Below are 15,491 nucleotides of genomic sequence, written 5' to 3'. Positions count from 1 at the left end.
AAATTATACGTGTCACGTGAACATAAAAGTTTTTTTTTTTAAAAAAAAATATATACCATTACCAATATCATTATTATTATTATTATTATTATTATAAGTTTATATTTTTTTTTAGTTGTCTTTTATTAACTTGCGGCTCCAGTTACCACGAGAGCGAAACCAAACAAAAAAACGCGTCTCACAACGTGCCTCAATTAGTCTTTTGTTTTTTTTTCTATGTTTTCCTTTTCGTTTTTTTTTTTTTTGCAACATTTGCCAACACTTGACAAAGACAAACCATCTTCTTCATTCTTCATCGTTTCATCAATTTGCCACTTTGTCAAAGTGCAATAGTGACTCAATTATGGAAGCTGCAACTGTAACTGTGCATTGGCACAATGACAACCAACCAATATACTCAGTAGACTTTCAACATCATCGTCTTTTACTGTCAAACACAAATAAAAGTAATGAATCCAACCCAGAACAACAACATTTACGACTAGCCACTGCTGGTGGAGATAATAATGTACGGATCTGGCGCGTTAATAATGAATCAAATGATTTTAGAGATGAAGAAAACATTAGTAACATCAACGACAATCCCATCACTACCACAACAACCACTTCAGCAACCACTTCAGTATCCACTTTGAAACCACCTTCATCAGTCGAATATCTTTCCACACTCGCCAAACACAGCCAAGCAGTTAATGTTGTTCGATTCAGTCCTCGAGGAGACATATTGGCCACTGCAGGCGATGACGGTACATTGTTCCTTTGGAAACTCAGTGATAAAATAATCAAAACCTTGGAAACTGAAGAGGAGGACGATGATATCCAAGAAAGTTGGATTGTTGTCGGTACAATTAGGTCAAGCACTGCCGAAATAATGGACTTGGCATGGCATCCACTGGGGAAGTACCTAGTGACTGGCTCAATGGACAATACATTGCGTGTTTACAAGATTCAACAAGAGGATAGTGGTTTGAATACTGCATTAAGTAAAGTTAAAGGAGAGGTACTTTGTTCATTTACTGATCACCTGCACTATATACAAGGAGTCACATGGGATCCAATGGGTAAATATTTGGCTAGTCAATCAGCCGATCGAACAATGAATGTGTACGAAGTGGAACAAACAGAACTTGATAACACAAATAGTATCGAAAAAATCAAACTATTACACAAGTTTCAAAGATTTCAAAATAGTTCTTTATACTACTCAGAAACATTACCTTCTTTCTTCAGAAGATTGAGCTTCTCTCCTGATGGAATATTGTTGGTCACACCGGCAGGATTGGAAGACTGTGGCAATCAGAGCTCAAACTCGGATTCAAATGCAAGTGCAAATGCAAGTGCAAATGCAAGTGCAAATACAGAAGCAAATACAGAAGCAAATACAGAAGCAAATACAGATACAAATGCAGATACAAATGCAGGTACAAATGCAGATACAAATGCAGATACAAATGCAGAAGCAGACACAATCTCAAACACTGAGGTAAATACCTCCTCGTCTAATGAACAGGTAAAAGAGGACACGGCTAAAGCAACTACGAGTGATAGCAATACACAAAGTGAAAAACCTGTATTAAAAACAATACTGTCTCCTCCAATTACCTCGAAAAACTCCGTATACATCTACTCGAGAACACGACTCTCGACAAGCCCAATCTTGAAACTATGTGGCCTCACAAAACCGGCTGTTGCAATCGCATTTAGCCCAATAAAATACCAGACAACTAATCAAGGCAATGTGCTCAACTTACCATACAAACTAGTCTTTGCCGTGGCAACTTTAGACACCATCATAGTATATTCCTCAGACAACAACTTTAAACCATTGGGTCAAGTCTCAAATTTACACTATCAGCCAATAACAGATCTTTCATGGACTTCAGACGGACAACGTATAGTAGCAAGTTCTGTCGATGGATTTTGCTCATTTGTTAATTTTCATTCGGGTGTTTTGGGTCAGCGATATACAGGACCAAATATAGAGGTTTCTCAATTAAACGGCAAGGCCAAGAAGAGGAAAAGAGAAAGTGAAGTCAATGATGACAAAGCGACGATACTGGCGAGTAGCTCCGGCGGTGATGGATTAGAAGGAGAATCGGTTGAAAAAGTGAAAAAAACAAAAGATCCAATACAACAAACGGGACTAAAAGAAACAACGGACATAAAGAAGACAAAAGAGACCAAGGAAACAAAGGAAACAAAGGAAACAAAGGAAACAAAGGAAACAAAGGAAACAAAGGAAACAAAGGAAACAAAGGAGCATGATCTGCCACCAAAGCCTGTACAGACAATCGATTCATTTTTCAATACGGAAAAAAAAGTTACCAAAAAGAAAAAAAGAATTGCACCAACACTTATCAAATAGATCAAGGTAAATTGCCATTTCCGATTTTCATTTTTTGTCCATCCTTTCTTTCTATATTTTATTACCTCTATTTCAAATTTCGTTACATCTATAAACGTAATTTTCCTTACAAAGGTGATGGATGCTTCTATTCCTCTAAATTTTCTGATTTTGTAATTGTGCTGCCAATCTCTTTCTCGCATTGACAATCATTTCATTCCTCCTATTTTTAAATATATCCTCATTTCCACTTACAGGGTTATTGATATCAATACCGTATCTCTTGATCAAATCTATTGTTTCTCGTTCACTCACACTCTTTTCCTTTTTCTGATTCACTTCTTCGTTTGAAGCCAGTGCTGGTTCTGCACGAGGAGCAACGTACCCAGGTGGGAATGGTAATGTGCCTGTTTCCATGTACTTATCGATCGTGACCTCGACTGATCCGGTAGCTTCTAAATCATAGCGAATTTGTTCAACTGTGAGACTAGGCGCAATAGTTTGAACCACTTCAATCATAGAATCAGTTACTGGACGTGCACCTCCTCTTCTTCTCGTGGTAGTATTTCTACCAGTAGCTAATCCTGAGTTTGATCCTGATCCTGATCCTGAAACACGTGAGCTATTCAAAGTTGTTGTGGAAGATGTGGCGGACGATCCAGTGTTGGGCAATGGAAACTCGGAATCTTGTGGAATAGGCAGGATCATCCACCTTAGGAAAATAAAAGCTACTGCTATTGTGACTATAAACAATATGGTCGTTGAATCCATTTCTTAATTTATTTTTTTGGGGGGAGGTTGTTATTATTGGTGCTTTTTGCTTGCAGAATTAATTATATACTAGATAGTGGAGGTAACAGAAGATAGTGCTGGTAGTGGTTGTTGCTTTTGTTGAGAGGTTGTAAAAGGTTTTGGCTAAAAAATAAATGGAGAGGGAAAAAAAAAAAAAAAAAAAAAAAAAAAAAAAAGAAAAAAATGTTCGGTCGGGAAGAATCAACCGTTTCCGTATTGCGGTTTTTTTTTTGTATGTGTGTGGGTGTGTGGGTGAGGGTGTGTGCTATTTTTCTAAGAAAGAAAGAAAAGATTGGAGACGAAGAATAGGTAATAGGCCATACACGGTGCTATCATACACCGAGACCGTTTCTGAGTCAGTAAAGAGCAGAGAAAGATTGATAAATATAGTAGTGACTTAAAATTGAACGGTAACTAGAACATCTAAAAAACTAATTCATATTTAATTATATACGTATCTATACTTATATATAGATATACATATACATATAGGAGATAAACTTTCCACTAGAGATAAAGGTTCCTCTTTTTGCATTACTGAAAGGTTAGCTTAAATTCTTTATCTTGGTGTTTCACCTTATACAAAAACCCAGTGATGATATCATTGTCTTTTGCAGTCAAGCTCAAGAAATGATTGCGCACATGATTGGCAAATTCCTTCTTGCTGATTCTTCCTCCTTGTTCAAGCAATAGTCTATTACGATTTGCCTGTTGTTCCTCTGGTGAGCCTTGATTCATTTGTTCTTCTTCATCTACACCTCCATTGACATTTTTGTTTGAGGATTCCTGAGCTGATGCTAGTATTTGTGCAATATGTGCCCTCTGTTTCAACTGTTTACGTTTGGTAAATGTCTTTTTCCCAATCTCAGAATTCAAGATATCTGAATTAAGGGATTCGGGACGCGGTAAATTAAAGCCATATCTCTCACTATACTTGAGTAGGATAGAGTCATCCATGGTTTCAAAATCCAAGGGATCAATCCGTGGCTTATCCTTGGGACCATTGGAGTTGATATGTCTTTGAAGGTAATTCTGTTGTTGCTGTAGTGCTAATTGGTTTTTCATCTTTTGTGAAGTCTTTGAATTCCCCGATCCAGACCCTGTGTTTCCTCCCCCTGCTGTAGATGTTGATTGGCCGGTCAGACCGCCGCCATGAGAGTTTCGAGTATTGGATTCAGATTCAGAAGCTGACCCTTTTGGATTTCGTCCAGCCATAATACTTTATACGCGAAAATTTATCAAAAAACTGATTGAAAATTGTTGAGTGTGGTGATGGCGCTGATGACGGTGATGGCGCTGATGATGATGATGGTGGTGATTATATAGATATGTGATTAGCTATTAAGTTCACAAGAGTAGATTGAGTTTGTAGACCTGTTTTTGAAAGAAAAATAAAATAAAACAAAAACAAAAACAAACCAGAACAAAAAATGAAAAGAAATAGGAGTAAAGGGACGGCCTTGTAGTATGGTGTTTGTAGTCTTTTTTTAATTTTTTGGTTGTGGTACTTTTAAAATAGTGGCTCGTCTTTGTTTCTTTTGATTTGGAGAATTTCTCCTATTCTACTATGTTTATTCGCAACCGGAATATTGTATTTTTGTCTGATAAAGTGATGGTGGGTTAAGCGTACCTAGGGAGGAAGCCTCTTTCCTATATTCCACGTGCTACCATTTGTGCGATATATTGCACACGACGTCGCCGCATGATCTTGGAGATTAGTGAAACAAACTCCAGTTTTTGTATTTATGGAATATACTACTTTCAAGTTCCACTACAATCACCAACGCTTCTTCAGCAGAAATATATTATTTGGAAAAAAAAAAAACACTTCAAACCTATCCTAACAATGTCAGGGGCTTCCGACTTTTTGAGTAAGGGTATAGATTTGGTCCAGAAAGCTATCGATGCCGATACGGCAACTAGATACGAAGAGGCGTACAAGTTGTACTATAATGGTCTCGACTATCTTATGCTCGCCATCAAATATGAAAAGAACCCGAAATCAAAAGAGCTAGTAAAATCAAAATTTACCGAGTATTTAACCAGAGCCGAGCAGCTTAAAGAGCACCTTGAGAAACAACAAAACAAATCCAACTCAGCTGAGAACTCGGCAAATGGTTCAACAAAGGCCAAGAAATCTGGTAGTGGAGACGGAGACGATGATAACGATGCAGATACTAAGAAACTTAGAGGTGCATTAGCCGGAGCCATTCTCTCAGAGAAACCCAATGTTAGTTGGTCTGATATAGCGGGTCTTGATTCAGCAAAAGAGGCATTGAAAGAAGCAGTTATATTACCTGTGAAATTCCCACAGCTATTTGTTGGAAACAGAAAACCTACTTCGGGTATCTTGTTGTATGGTCCACCCGGTACTGGTAAATCGTATTTGGCAAAGGCAGTGGCAACAGAAGCAAACTCGACGTTTTTCAGTGTTTCTTCATCGGACTTGGTCTCCAAATGGATGGGTGAGTCTGAGAGATTAGTTAAGCAATTGTTCACAATGGCACGAGAAAGTAAGCCTTCAATCATTTTCATTGATGAAGTCGATGCATTATGTGGACCTAGAGGTGAAGGTGAGAGTGAAGCATCACGAAGAATCAAAACAGAATTGTTGGTGCAAATGAATGGTGTTGGTAATGATTCGCAAGGTGTGTTGGTTCTTGGTGCTACTAATATTCCATGGCAACTAGATGCGGCAATTCGTAGAAGGTTCGAAAGAAGAATCTATATCCCATTACCAGATGTTGAGGCAAGGTCGAGAATGTTTGAAATTAACATTGGTGAAGTTCCGTGTGAATGTACATCGCACGATTATCGTACGTTGGCAGAATTGACTGAAGGCTATTCTGGTCATGATGTTGCTGTTGTTGTTAGAGACGCTTTGATGCAACCTATAAGAAAAATTCAACAAGCAACGCATTTTAAACCAGTCCAAGAAACTGATGAAGATGGTCAGGAAAAAACTAAATATACGCCATGTTCACCTGGTGATGAAGGAGCTCGAGAAATGAGCTGGATGGAGATTGGTACCGACGAGTTAAAAGAGCCGCCGTTGACCATAAAGGATTTCATTAAATCTATAAAGAGCAATAGACCAACGGTTAATGAATCTGATATCTCAAATCACGTGAAATTCACCGAAGATTTTGGACAAGAGGGAAACTAGAAGAACAACAACAAAAAGAAGCAGAAGAAGAAGCATAAATTTTTAATAATTTGTTACTTTTAGCTTTTTTCTTTTGCTTTTATTTGGGTATTTTCTTTCTTAAAAGAAAAGGAAATCATTTTCAATTTTCGTTGCCAATTATCATTTTCAATTCTAATAGATTTATTAATACAAATTTAGAGTATAAGTTATTTTAGTCATTGTGAAATATATACATATCCATATATATATATATATATATATATATATATATACATATTCACGCAACATCAACCTGGTTTCGTTCACCTGGTTGGCGATCTAGAACGAGTGCGTCTCAACTTGTCAGCAAACAAGTCTTCTTCGTCATCCACATCTCTCCGACTTCTACGAGACTTTAAGTCTTTGAATAAGTCTTCATCTTCCTCTTCTCCTGTGCCATTGTTTCTGCTAGAGCTGCGCTGCCTGGTTGAGTTTAATTTCTCGGCAAACAAGTCCTCCTCTTCCGCGTCTTCTTGTTGTTGCTTAGCATGGCGAGGTCTCGAATTATGATGTGGCTGTCTTCTGCGGCGTGGTTGTCGCTCTGGTTCTCCGTGTATCAAGTAATATCTCGAATATTGCGATGCATTCTTGACTTTCCGGTCCAGTTGAAACGCTTGTCGAATAATTAATTCAATCGAAGATTGGTCCTCATCCATATCCCCGCTACTTTCTTTGTTCTCTAAACTCTCGTCAACCAATCCCAATCTCACAGACATACTCTGTGCTTTTCTAAATGCAATTATAGGATCATATGGCTTTGCCTTTTGTTCCTGAATAATTGCATTAACATAACTAGGATCTTCTGGTGAAGTAGTAATGGGATCTTCTCTCAACGCTTCCAATGCCTTTCTGTTTTCATCGCTTGTTTTAAAAACTATGCATACATTTGAATCATCTATCCATTCAACACGGAATGTGATTTGCTCTTGAAAAGGTTTCTGAGCGTAAGAAATTTTACCTGTTTCTGAGTCAACAGAGCTTGTATAGTTGAGATAGTATTCAACATATGCTTTGATTTCTTCTGTTGACAAATTGTCAACACCATTTAGTCGTATAGCCTCGGGCCTTAATTGTTGTGTTTGACCATCAACATTCACTTCAATCGATTGCTTCTCGAGCTCTGCTTGGTTGGCTTTTTCGTCATCCAAGGATTTCACTATAAAGCCTCCATAAGGGGCGACAGCAGGTTGGTCCATTTGAATTAGTGATGAGATCTAATAATAACACGAGAACTAGAAAAGTAGAGACCTTGAGACTGTGAGTGAGTGTGTGTGTGTGTGTATATGTATGTGTCTGTCTTTGTATGTGCCTGTGTATGTATCTGCTTATGTGCATGTAGATATTTAAATTTTATCAACACTATTTGGAAGTCGCAATTTTTCACCTACAATTTCGTTCTGCAAATAAAAACTACCTTATCCAATTTCATCATACCCAGAGAAAAAAGAATATAGATCTTTTTGTAAACTACAATTTTCTTCAACAAGCAAAAAAGTTTTGAAATTTTGCTTCAAACATTACGTAGCATGTTCAAAAACAGTAAGTTGCTACTCTCTTTGTTGATGTTGGTGTTGCTGCTGCTGCTGCTGCGGCTGCTGTTTAAATTTTTGTTTTACTTCTTTCGTATATTAATGAAAATCTACACACATAGTGGTCACAGGTCTTTCATCTCAACCTCCTGTACCTGCACATTTTCACTTTCAACACTTAATGTTGAGTCGCCTTGTTGTTTCAGCACTTCTATGGTTGACTTAGTAGTGACTGTACTTTTCTCCTCCTCCTCCTCATCCTCCTTTCTACCATTTTCTTTTGAGGTCAGAGCTGTATTGTCATCTTTCGTCAACTTCGAGGTTGCCCTTGAATTTGAAGTTGACGATGTCGATTTCGATAAATCATTTGTTTCTTCCTTTTTGTCTCCATTTTCGGTCATCTCCACATCCATCTCATTGTCCTTGACTTTTGTTTCCGCTTGTATTTCTGTATCTGCTTCTGCTTCCTCTTCCTTCCACTCTCGTACAAACAAGACATTATTACATCTTATAAATATATTTCCAATAAGTTCCTCTTGTTTCTTCATCGCACCAGGTGCCTTGTTATTCTCGTACAGTATTTCATAAGTATCGTCTAGTTGAAAATTAAGATAATTATCTGTGGACGCTAATTGTCCCTTATACTCTGTCTTGTTCCATTTGAGGCGCACCAACACTTGCTTTCCAATTAGTGATTTTATGAATGGTTTGGGATTAACTGGATGAAACTACATACTGGTTAGTATCAATTATAAATGTGTATATATATATATATATATATATTCATATATTCACCAACACATATGAAGAAGAACAAATGGAGAATGATTGAATGGGAAATAATAAAAGTTCTTCTGCTAATGCATTGGTTCAACGGTAACATACATTCGACATATTATGATCAAGGTTTTTTTTTAACTTAACTTTGAGTTAATGTTGCGATTGGTGAAGTAGCGGAAGGAAGGAAAGATGGAGAAGAAGGGCTATTCAATCAAACTCGATATTAATCATTTCAAAACATCGGAATTTCGCGCGATACGAATTTTTTTGCAAGCTTTTTCTCTTCTTCTTTCTCTCTCTCTCTCTCTCTCTCTCTCTTTATATATCTCACTCTCACTATGTCTGGACCTCTCTTTTTCCCCTTCGCACTCGACTCGGCTTAACTCGACACGCGGTAACATCCAAAAAATAACAAATCAAGCTCCTGGCTCCTGGCTCCTAGCCCCTAGCATAGTAATCAAAGTCAATACATCATCAATTTCCCCGAATCCTCATCCACACATGAGCAAATTGACGCAGGTGTTTCTCATAGGGGGTCTTGTGAGGTTCCTACTACCTTCACTTGTCCCGTCTATTGTCCCAGTGCTAGGCTCTATTGTTGAGATCACGACACCAATTACATCGTTCAAAGCACTACAAGAAGCATTTTTCTTCCTTAATAGCAGTATCGATTTGTATGATGGAGGTGTTAACCACCATCCACCATTGCTTGTTACTGTGCTATCTTTGGTCGACGCATTTCCTATCTCAAACGTATGGTTCCATATCATATACTCCTTAACTGATTTGTCGATTGCGTGGCAATTAGTTCAAATCAACAAGTGGTACCAGCTATACACTTCAAAAAGAACCGGAAAAAAAATAACGGGTTTCAATGATGACTTAATTGCAAGTTTCTACTTGTTCAACCCCTTGATCTTATTGCTGAATCTAAGTCATTCAACAATTGTATTCACCTGGTTATTCGTTGTGTCCACCATATATCAAATCACGGTAAAGAAACAACCGGCGCGTGCAATGATTCTACTCGCAATTGCCTCATATCTCTCACTCAACAGCTTTTACTTGCTCCCTGCTGTGCTTGGCCTCATACACGTCACATCGCGAACGCAGCATACGCTTGGACAGATTTATGTTTTCAATATTGGGATATACATCTGCACCATTGCGCTTCTTATACTAATTTCATTTGCATCTACAGCATCATGGCAGTTTATTGACAACTGCTATTTAAGCGTTATATTGTTCAAGAAGATTACTCCAAATGTTGGGTTATGGTGGTATTTGTTCACAGAGATGTTTGAGTTTTTCACTCCATTTTATATCGGCATGTTCAACATCTACTCGTTTGTATTTGTTGTTCCTATAGCTTTGAGGTTGTTTGAGTATGCAAAGACACCCAAATTGGGTGACTCCTTTGCAGTTGTGGTGTTGACCTTGTTGTGGATCAGCTTTACAAAATCATATCCTACAATTGGTGAGTTGGGCTTTGCATTGTCCTTTGCTACAATCTTGAGAGGATCAATTATTCCTCATTGCAAAATGATCTATATTACAGGTATGACTTTGGTTGTCTCTCTCATATTGTCGCCGATTTTCTACTATTGTTGGATCGTTCTTGGTAATGGTAACTCGAACTTCTTCTATAGTATCAACTTAATCTGGGGAGGTGTGCATATTATGTCTATAATGGATTTACTTTGGGCCCAACTCATTGGCGATTACTTTGTTGAGAACAATGTTTCCGATGATGAAAAGGCTAAATTGCAACTTGCGCAGCTATAGTATTAGAGCAGGATAAATGTATTGCAAAAATCAGAGTTAGGCTGTTCAAAAGATAAAGTAAAAATAAAGATTTCGCAACAGATGCAAATATGAAAACAAGAAAAGGTTGCAAGAAAAGTAATGATGAAAATAAAACAAATAAAACAAATTAAAGAAGTAAAACGAATTGAGAGTTAAAGTACTGTAGTGACTTGCAACATACTTGTCAGATTCACAAAAACTAAAACAACCACTCCTATTTCTTTTATTTATTTGGAAACTCTTATCCATTTTTTGAATCCTTACATATTTCTGAACTTGTATACTTCTCTTGATGTAGCTAGTATACTAACTGTCGTTAGTTGGTGCAATTTCCGTATAAATATAAAAACTTCACTCACGTGACTATTGAGTCGTGCCAATCAACGAATGAGAATTTCTAATTTTCTTTCATTCTCTTTCTACCAGTTGAGGGAGAAGTAAAAAAAAAAAAAAAAAAAAGAGGAAGAAAAAAGGAAATGAAAATGAAAAACAGTTAGCAAAATGTAGAGAGAGAAAAATGAGAAAGACCTAAAGAGAGAGAACGAGACTGGGAAATAGACTGAAAGATCTGACCAAGTGAGCAGTACCCAAGCAAGTACAAGACCAGAGCAATTGCAGTCTTTGATCAAAAACATTAAACTATAGCTCATATTCCCATATAAACCTCATTCACATAATGTTGTCTCGCAATTCAGTTCGTGCTTATAGCTCGGCCGTTAATGGTATCAAAATTGCTTCAAAGAACTCACCAAGCGAACTTACTTCCCTTTCAGTTGTTGTTGACAATGCAGGTTCCAAGAATGGTAAATTCGGTACCGGTCACTTGTTGTCCAAATTTGCCTTCTCCAACAACAAGGCCAAGTCAGCGTTGAGATTCACAAGAGAATCTGAGATTTTGGGTGGTACATTTGAAGGTAAAGTTACCAGAGATGCATTGGTATTGAAGACCACTTTTTTGAAACAAAACTTGCCATACTATGTTGAGGAATTGGGTAATGTACTTGCAAACACCCAATACACTCCTCACGAGTTTAACGAAGTTGTTTTACCATCAGTCAAGGCAGAAGTTAAGAATGCATTTGCAAACCCACATTTCAATGGTTTGGAGAAGTTGCACGAAATCTCATTCAGAAGAGGATTGGGTGCACCACTTTTCTACAATGAGTCTACTCCTTTGGAAGTTGAAGATGTTAAGCAATTTGCTGAACAAAACTTTAATGCTTCAAACATTGCCATCTACTCAGAGGGTGCAGACGAGGCTGACTTGACTCAATTCGTCAAGGAATCAGCATTTGCTGACTTGCCACAAGGTTCCAAGGCCTCATCAGTCCCAGTTGACTTTTACAAAGGTCAAGAGGCTAGAGTTCCAGCAGTTGGTCAATCAGCAGCTTTGATTGGTCTCCCAGTCAAGCCAGCTGACTTTGGTAAATACGAAGTCTTGTCTGCAGCTATTGGCTCAACCACCTTATCTTCATCCAATGCACCATTGTTCAACATTCCAGGCGCCACCTCCCACTTGTACAAATACAACGATGCTGGTTTATTCGTCATCTCTGTAAGTGGATCAGCAGAAAGCGTTGCTCAAGGTATCAAACAAGCTAAGAAGATTGCTGACTCTGTGTCATCCAGCGACTTGCAGAAAGCCGTTAAAGGTGCTGAATTATCGGTGGCATTGCAATCTACTGTTGCACACCCATTGAGCATACAAGTTTCTGCAGGCGAAGCACCAATCAAGGAATTCAACTATGTTGCTGTTGGTGACTTGAACGTTTTGCCATTCGCTGCTGACTTATAGATATGACACATTCATATACACACACGCATGTATATATATACATATGTGTATACTATATATAATCAAAATAGTTACAAATTAATGTAAAGTTCAATCAATGTCAGTCTAGTATTTATTAATTGTAGCGCCTTGTTAGAACTTTGGTGCAAGTATATCTTTACAGGTAAAGCCATATAAGCCTCACTTTACATTCTCTTTTTTTTATTCTTTTTTTTATTTTTATTAATTTATTTATTTTCATTTTCATTTTCATTTTCCTCTTTTTTTTTTTTCTTCGCTTTTTTGCGCTCACTGAAAAATGCGATGTTTGTGTCAGAACTTCTCTCCCCCATCACGAAGCACCATCGACAACCTACCATCAACATAATCATCATCATCATCATAATCGATCATTCAATTCTCAGTATACATCAATAATAAAACCATAAACTTTACACATACAACCAACTCTACCGCCCACTAAATAAAATGTCAGATAACGAAGATAATGCTTTTAATGAGGTAGCAGAGAATTACGAAGATTTTGGAGAAGCAGACTACTTCTCAGAAGACGACTACGAAGAACCAAATAACAATGGCGAAGATGCACAAATGAAAACTGAAGATGGTAGACAGATAATAAACGGTGGTTTTGGTCCAGAAAGTGCTGCAGCTGCCTCTGCCGCCGCACAACAGCAACAACAGAGTCAACGTAAGAAAACAGTGAGGGAACTTGCTATTCCAAAAGAAAAGAGAACTACAACTCCTTACATGACCAAATACGAGCGAGCTAGAATCTTGGGAACAAGAGCGTTACAGATTTCGCTAAATGCACCTGTATTGGTGGACATTGAGGGTGAAACAGATCCTTTGCAAATCGCAATGAAAGAGTTGGCACAGAGAAAGATTCCTTTGGTGATCAGAAGATACCTTCCAGATGGTTCGTATGAAGACTGGGGGTGTGATGAACTAATTGTTGATCACTAAAATTAGTGATAAATATTTGCAATAGCAATAATAGTATAAAGCATATACTACAATATATGTATATGCGTATGTAATATATATATATTGTTACTTATTCGAAATATGCATCGATCCACTTGGCAGCCAAAAAAATGCGTTTTCCATCCATGGTTTCCAGTATAAAGCCTTCGACCAATGTATCAAAACTTTGGCGACTTAATTTCGTGCTTCCGTCGGCGGAGTCGATTTGCACTGAGCAGCAAGCATCTTTGAGCTTATCTACATCAATCTGTAATTCATCTTTAAACTGTTTTTGATTGTCTTGTTTTGTCGTTGTTGTAGCCAGGTATACTTGTAGAGCTTCATAAATGATGGATTTTCCTTCTAGCCGCAGCATCTCTTTCGCCAATATGTTCAGAAACTGGGCAAAAGTAATTCCTTTTTCAGAATGATCAGCCCCATCAATAGTCAACATGGTTTTAAGTTGTGACTCTGTCGGCACTTTAATGCCCATAGAAGAATACACTTCCTTGAGATCCGATATTGTAATAGTCTCGTCTCTTGATTCTCCGTCTATTATGGTGAATGCATTTCTAATTTGCGTCTTTTGACTCGAGGATAACGAATTTAAATGCAGCATTGTATAACTGTGAGAGATAGTGGGGAGTTAGGAAGGGTAAATGTATAACTTGTTAATTTTTTTTCTTCTTCTTCTTCTTCTTCTTCTTCTTCTCCTTCTTTGAGCGGGTGGATCAGGTTGAGGAAGGAGAGGGAATATTGACTGAGGAAGGTGTTATAGTTGAAAGTGTTCTTGAATTATCTTTGATTTCTTTATCTTTTTTTTTTTGTTTACCTAATTTTGACGCGTTAGGTTTGAGATCAAATAGTAAATTATAGTTGCAAGATCTGATTGCAAGTTTTTAATACAGAAGGAACAACAACAAAACTATACTGAAAATAAAGAATAGAGAAGGAAGGGGTGGAACCAAAAAAAAATTACATAAAAGAATAAGGGGACGAAATAAAAAAGATACTTTGAAAATATACACCAATGGATGAGACATTATATAACCAGCCAGTAGTGGTGGACAATGGACTGGGTACTTTAAAAGCTGGATTTGCTGGCGAGGAGAAACCTAGGACATATGCATCGTCCATCATTGGAAGACCGAAATACCAGAAACTAATGGCAGGTTCATTAACCTCTTCAACTTCGGGATCAACAATTGCCTCCGATACTGATCTCTTTGTTGGTGATGCAGCACAAAAGAATAGAGGGTTACTAAGACTCAACTACCCTGTGGAGCATGGTATAGTTACCAAATGGTCCGATATGGAGATTATTTGGGATCATATGTTTACTCAGGATTTGAAGATCAAGCCCGAAGATCATCCATTACTCATCACCGAGGCTCCACTCAATCCAAGAAGTAATCGTGAAAAGATGTGCCAAGTCATGTTTGAACAGTTTAATGTCCCATGCATGTACATTTCGATACAAGCCGTGTTGGCCCTATATGCATCTGGGAGAACTACTGGAGTGGTTGTGGATAGTGGCGATGGTGTTTCCCATATTGTTCCAGTATATGAGGGTTTTGCTTTACCGCCATCGATACAGCGAATGGATGTTGCAGGGCGGGACGTTACATCGCATTTATCCTACAATATACGACGAATGACTGGTGTAGCATTACAAAGCAGTGCAGAGTTGGAAGTTGTACGACTGATGAAGGAATCGTGTTGTTTTATCTCCAAGGACCCGGTAAGGGATGAAAAGCTTTATAGGGCGCATTATTTGAGAAAGAGCAGTCATGCAAACAATGAGTTGTTCTCGACATACAAATTGCCAGATGGCCACGAAGTGCATCTTGGTGTTGAGAGGTTTAGAGCTCCAGAGATTCTTTTTAATCCACAATTGATTGGCACAGAGTATAGCGGGCTACATGATCTTGTTTCTCGTGCAATTGCCAAGAATGACTTGGATTTGAGGCCGATACTATATCAAAATATTCTACTTTCTGGAGGCAATACATTGATAAAGAATTTTGGTGATCGACTATTAAAAGAGTTGAAGGATTTGCAGGACCAAAATAAAGATGCTCTGGCGTCGATATGGAACAAGTCGATCACCGATGACGCATATTCGACAAAGATGAAAATCAAGATTTTTGCACCACCGGAGAGGAAATACTCAACATGGATTGGTGGGTCAATTTTGGCAGGACTTTCGACATTCAAAAAAATGTGGGTTTCTTCAGAAGAATACAAGGACGATCCTGATATTATATTTAGAAAATGTCTTTAGCAACATTA

At 37.9% G+C, this 15,491-nt stretch overlaps 11 protein-coding genes across 11 annotated transcripts; 6 read left to right on the top strand and 5 right to left on the bottom strand. All coding sequences in view use genetic code 12, as the record gives it.

Annotated features, from left to right (window-relative positions):
• Nucleotides 1–343: 343 nt before the first annotated feature.
• Nucleotides 344–2,365, top strand: CAC2 (Chromatin assembly factor 1 subunit; the record flags this gene model as incomplete). The annotated part of the gene is made up of 1 exon (XM_001524769.2): nt 344–2,365. The coding sequence occupies one exon, from the start codon at nt 344–346 to the stop codon at nt 2,363–2,365; it is 2,022 nt and encodes a 673-aa protein (XP_001524819.2).
• Nucleotides 2,366–2,500: 135 nt separating this feature from the next.
• CUE1 (coupling of ubiquitin conjugation to ER degradation) lies at nt 2,501–3,624 on the bottom strand (the record flags this gene model as incomplete). The annotated part of the gene is made up of 2 exons (XM_001524767.2): nt 2,501–3,056; nt 3,617–3,624. 2 exons carry the CDS (start codon nt 3,622–3,624, stop codon nt 2,501–2,503), a joined length of 564 nt encoding a protein of 187 aa, XP_001524817.2.
• Nucleotides 3,625–3,670: 46 nt separating this feature from the next.
• Nucleotides 3,671–4,351, bottom strand: PVL30_004674 (uncharacterized protein; the record flags this gene model as incomplete). Its single annotated transcript, XM_001524766.2, has 1 exon — nt 3,671–4,351. The coding sequence occupies one exon, from the start codon at nt 4,349–4,351 to the stop codon at nt 3,671–3,673; it is 681 nt and encodes a 226-aa protein (XP_001524816.2).
• Nucleotides 4,352–4,982: 631 nt separating this feature from the next.
• Nucleotides 4,983–6,302, top strand: VPS4 (Vacuolar protein sorting-associated protein 4; the record flags this gene model as incomplete). The annotated part of the gene is made up of 1 exon (XM_001524765.2): nt 4,983–6,302. The coding sequence occupies one exon, from the start codon at nt 4,983–4,985 to the stop codon at nt 6,300–6,302; it is 1,320 nt and encodes a 439-aa protein (XP_001524815.2).
• Nucleotides 6,303–6,586: 284 nt separating this feature from the next.
• On the bottom strand, nt 6,587–7,519 carry PVL30_004672 (uncharacterized protein; the record flags this gene model as incomplete). The annotated part of the gene is made up of 1 exon (XM_001524764.2): nt 6,587–7,519. The coding sequence occupies one exon, from the start codon at nt 7,517–7,519 to the stop codon at nt 6,587–6,589; it is 933 nt and encodes a 310-aa protein (XP_001524814.2).
• A 458-nt stretch (nt 7,520–7,977) lies between these two features.
• On the bottom strand, nt 7,978–8,746 carry PVL30_004671 (uncharacterized protein; the record flags this gene model as incomplete). Its single annotated transcript, XM_001524762.2, has 2 exons — nt 7,978–8,580; nt 8,738–8,746. The coding sequence occupies 2 exons, from the start codon at nt 8,744–8,746 to the stop codon at nt 7,978–7,980; spliced, it is 612 nt and encodes a 203-aa protein (XP_001524812.2).
• Nucleotides 8,747–9,133: 387 nt separating this feature from the next.
• On the top strand, nt 9,134–10,417 carry PVL30_004670 (uncharacterized protein; the record flags this gene model as incomplete). The annotated part of the gene is made up of 1 exon (XM_001524761.2): nt 9,134–10,417. The coding sequence occupies one exon, from the start codon at nt 9,134–9,136 to the stop codon at nt 10,415–10,417; it is 1,284 nt and encodes a 427-aa protein (XP_001524811.2).
• A 697-nt stretch (nt 10,418–11,114) lies between these two features.
• QCR2 (ubiquinol-cytochrome c reductase core subunit 1) lies at nt 11,115–12,233 on the top strand (the record flags this gene model as incomplete). The annotated part of the gene is made up of 1 exon (XM_001524760.2): nt 11,115–12,233. The coding sequence occupies one exon, from the start codon at nt 11,115–11,117 to the stop codon at nt 12,231–12,233; it is 1,119 nt and encodes a 372-aa protein (XP_001524810.2).
• Nucleotides 12,234–12,701: 468 nt separating this feature from the next.
• RPO26 (subunit common to RNA polymerases I, II, and III) lies at nt 12,702–13,199 on the top strand (the record flags this gene model as incomplete). The annotated part of the gene is made up of 1 exon (XM_001524759.1): nt 12,702–13,199. One exon carries the CDS (start codon nt 12,702–12,704, stop codon nt 13,197–13,199), a length of 498 nt encoding a protein of 165 aa, XP_001524809.1.
• Nucleotides 13,200–13,290: 91 nt separating this feature from the next.
• On the bottom strand, nt 13,291–13,818 carry MLC2 (Myosin type II regulatory light chain; the record flags this gene model as incomplete). Its single annotated transcript, XM_001524758.1, has 1 exon — nt 13,291–13,818. One exon carries the CDS (start codon nt 13,816–13,818, stop codon nt 13,291–13,293), a length of 528 nt encoding a protein of 175 aa, XP_001524808.2.
• A 411-nt stretch (nt 13,819–14,229) lies between these two features.
• Nucleotides 14,230–15,483, top strand: ARP1 (centractin- actin- protein of the dynactin complex; the record flags this gene model as incomplete). The annotated part of the gene is made up of 1 exon (XM_001524757.2): nt 14,230–15,483. The coding sequence occupies one exon, from the start codon at nt 14,230–14,232 to the stop codon at nt 15,481–15,483; it is 1,254 nt and encodes a 417-aa protein (XP_001524807.2).
• Between the last annotated feature and the right edge of the window lie 8 nt (nt 15,484–15,491).

Source organism: Lodderomyces elongisporus, chromosome 6 (assembly GCF_030384665.1).
Source record: "Lodderomyces elongisporus chromosome 6, complete sequence".
In the NCBI taxonomy this organism is placed as follows: domain Eukaryota; kingdom Fungi; phylum Ascomycota; class Pichiomycetes; order Serinales; family Debaryomycetaceae; genus Lodderomyces; species Lodderomyces elongisporus.
Note: the sequence above shows the minus strand (reverse complement) of the source record. Positions and strands in the feature narration are given on the sequence as shown.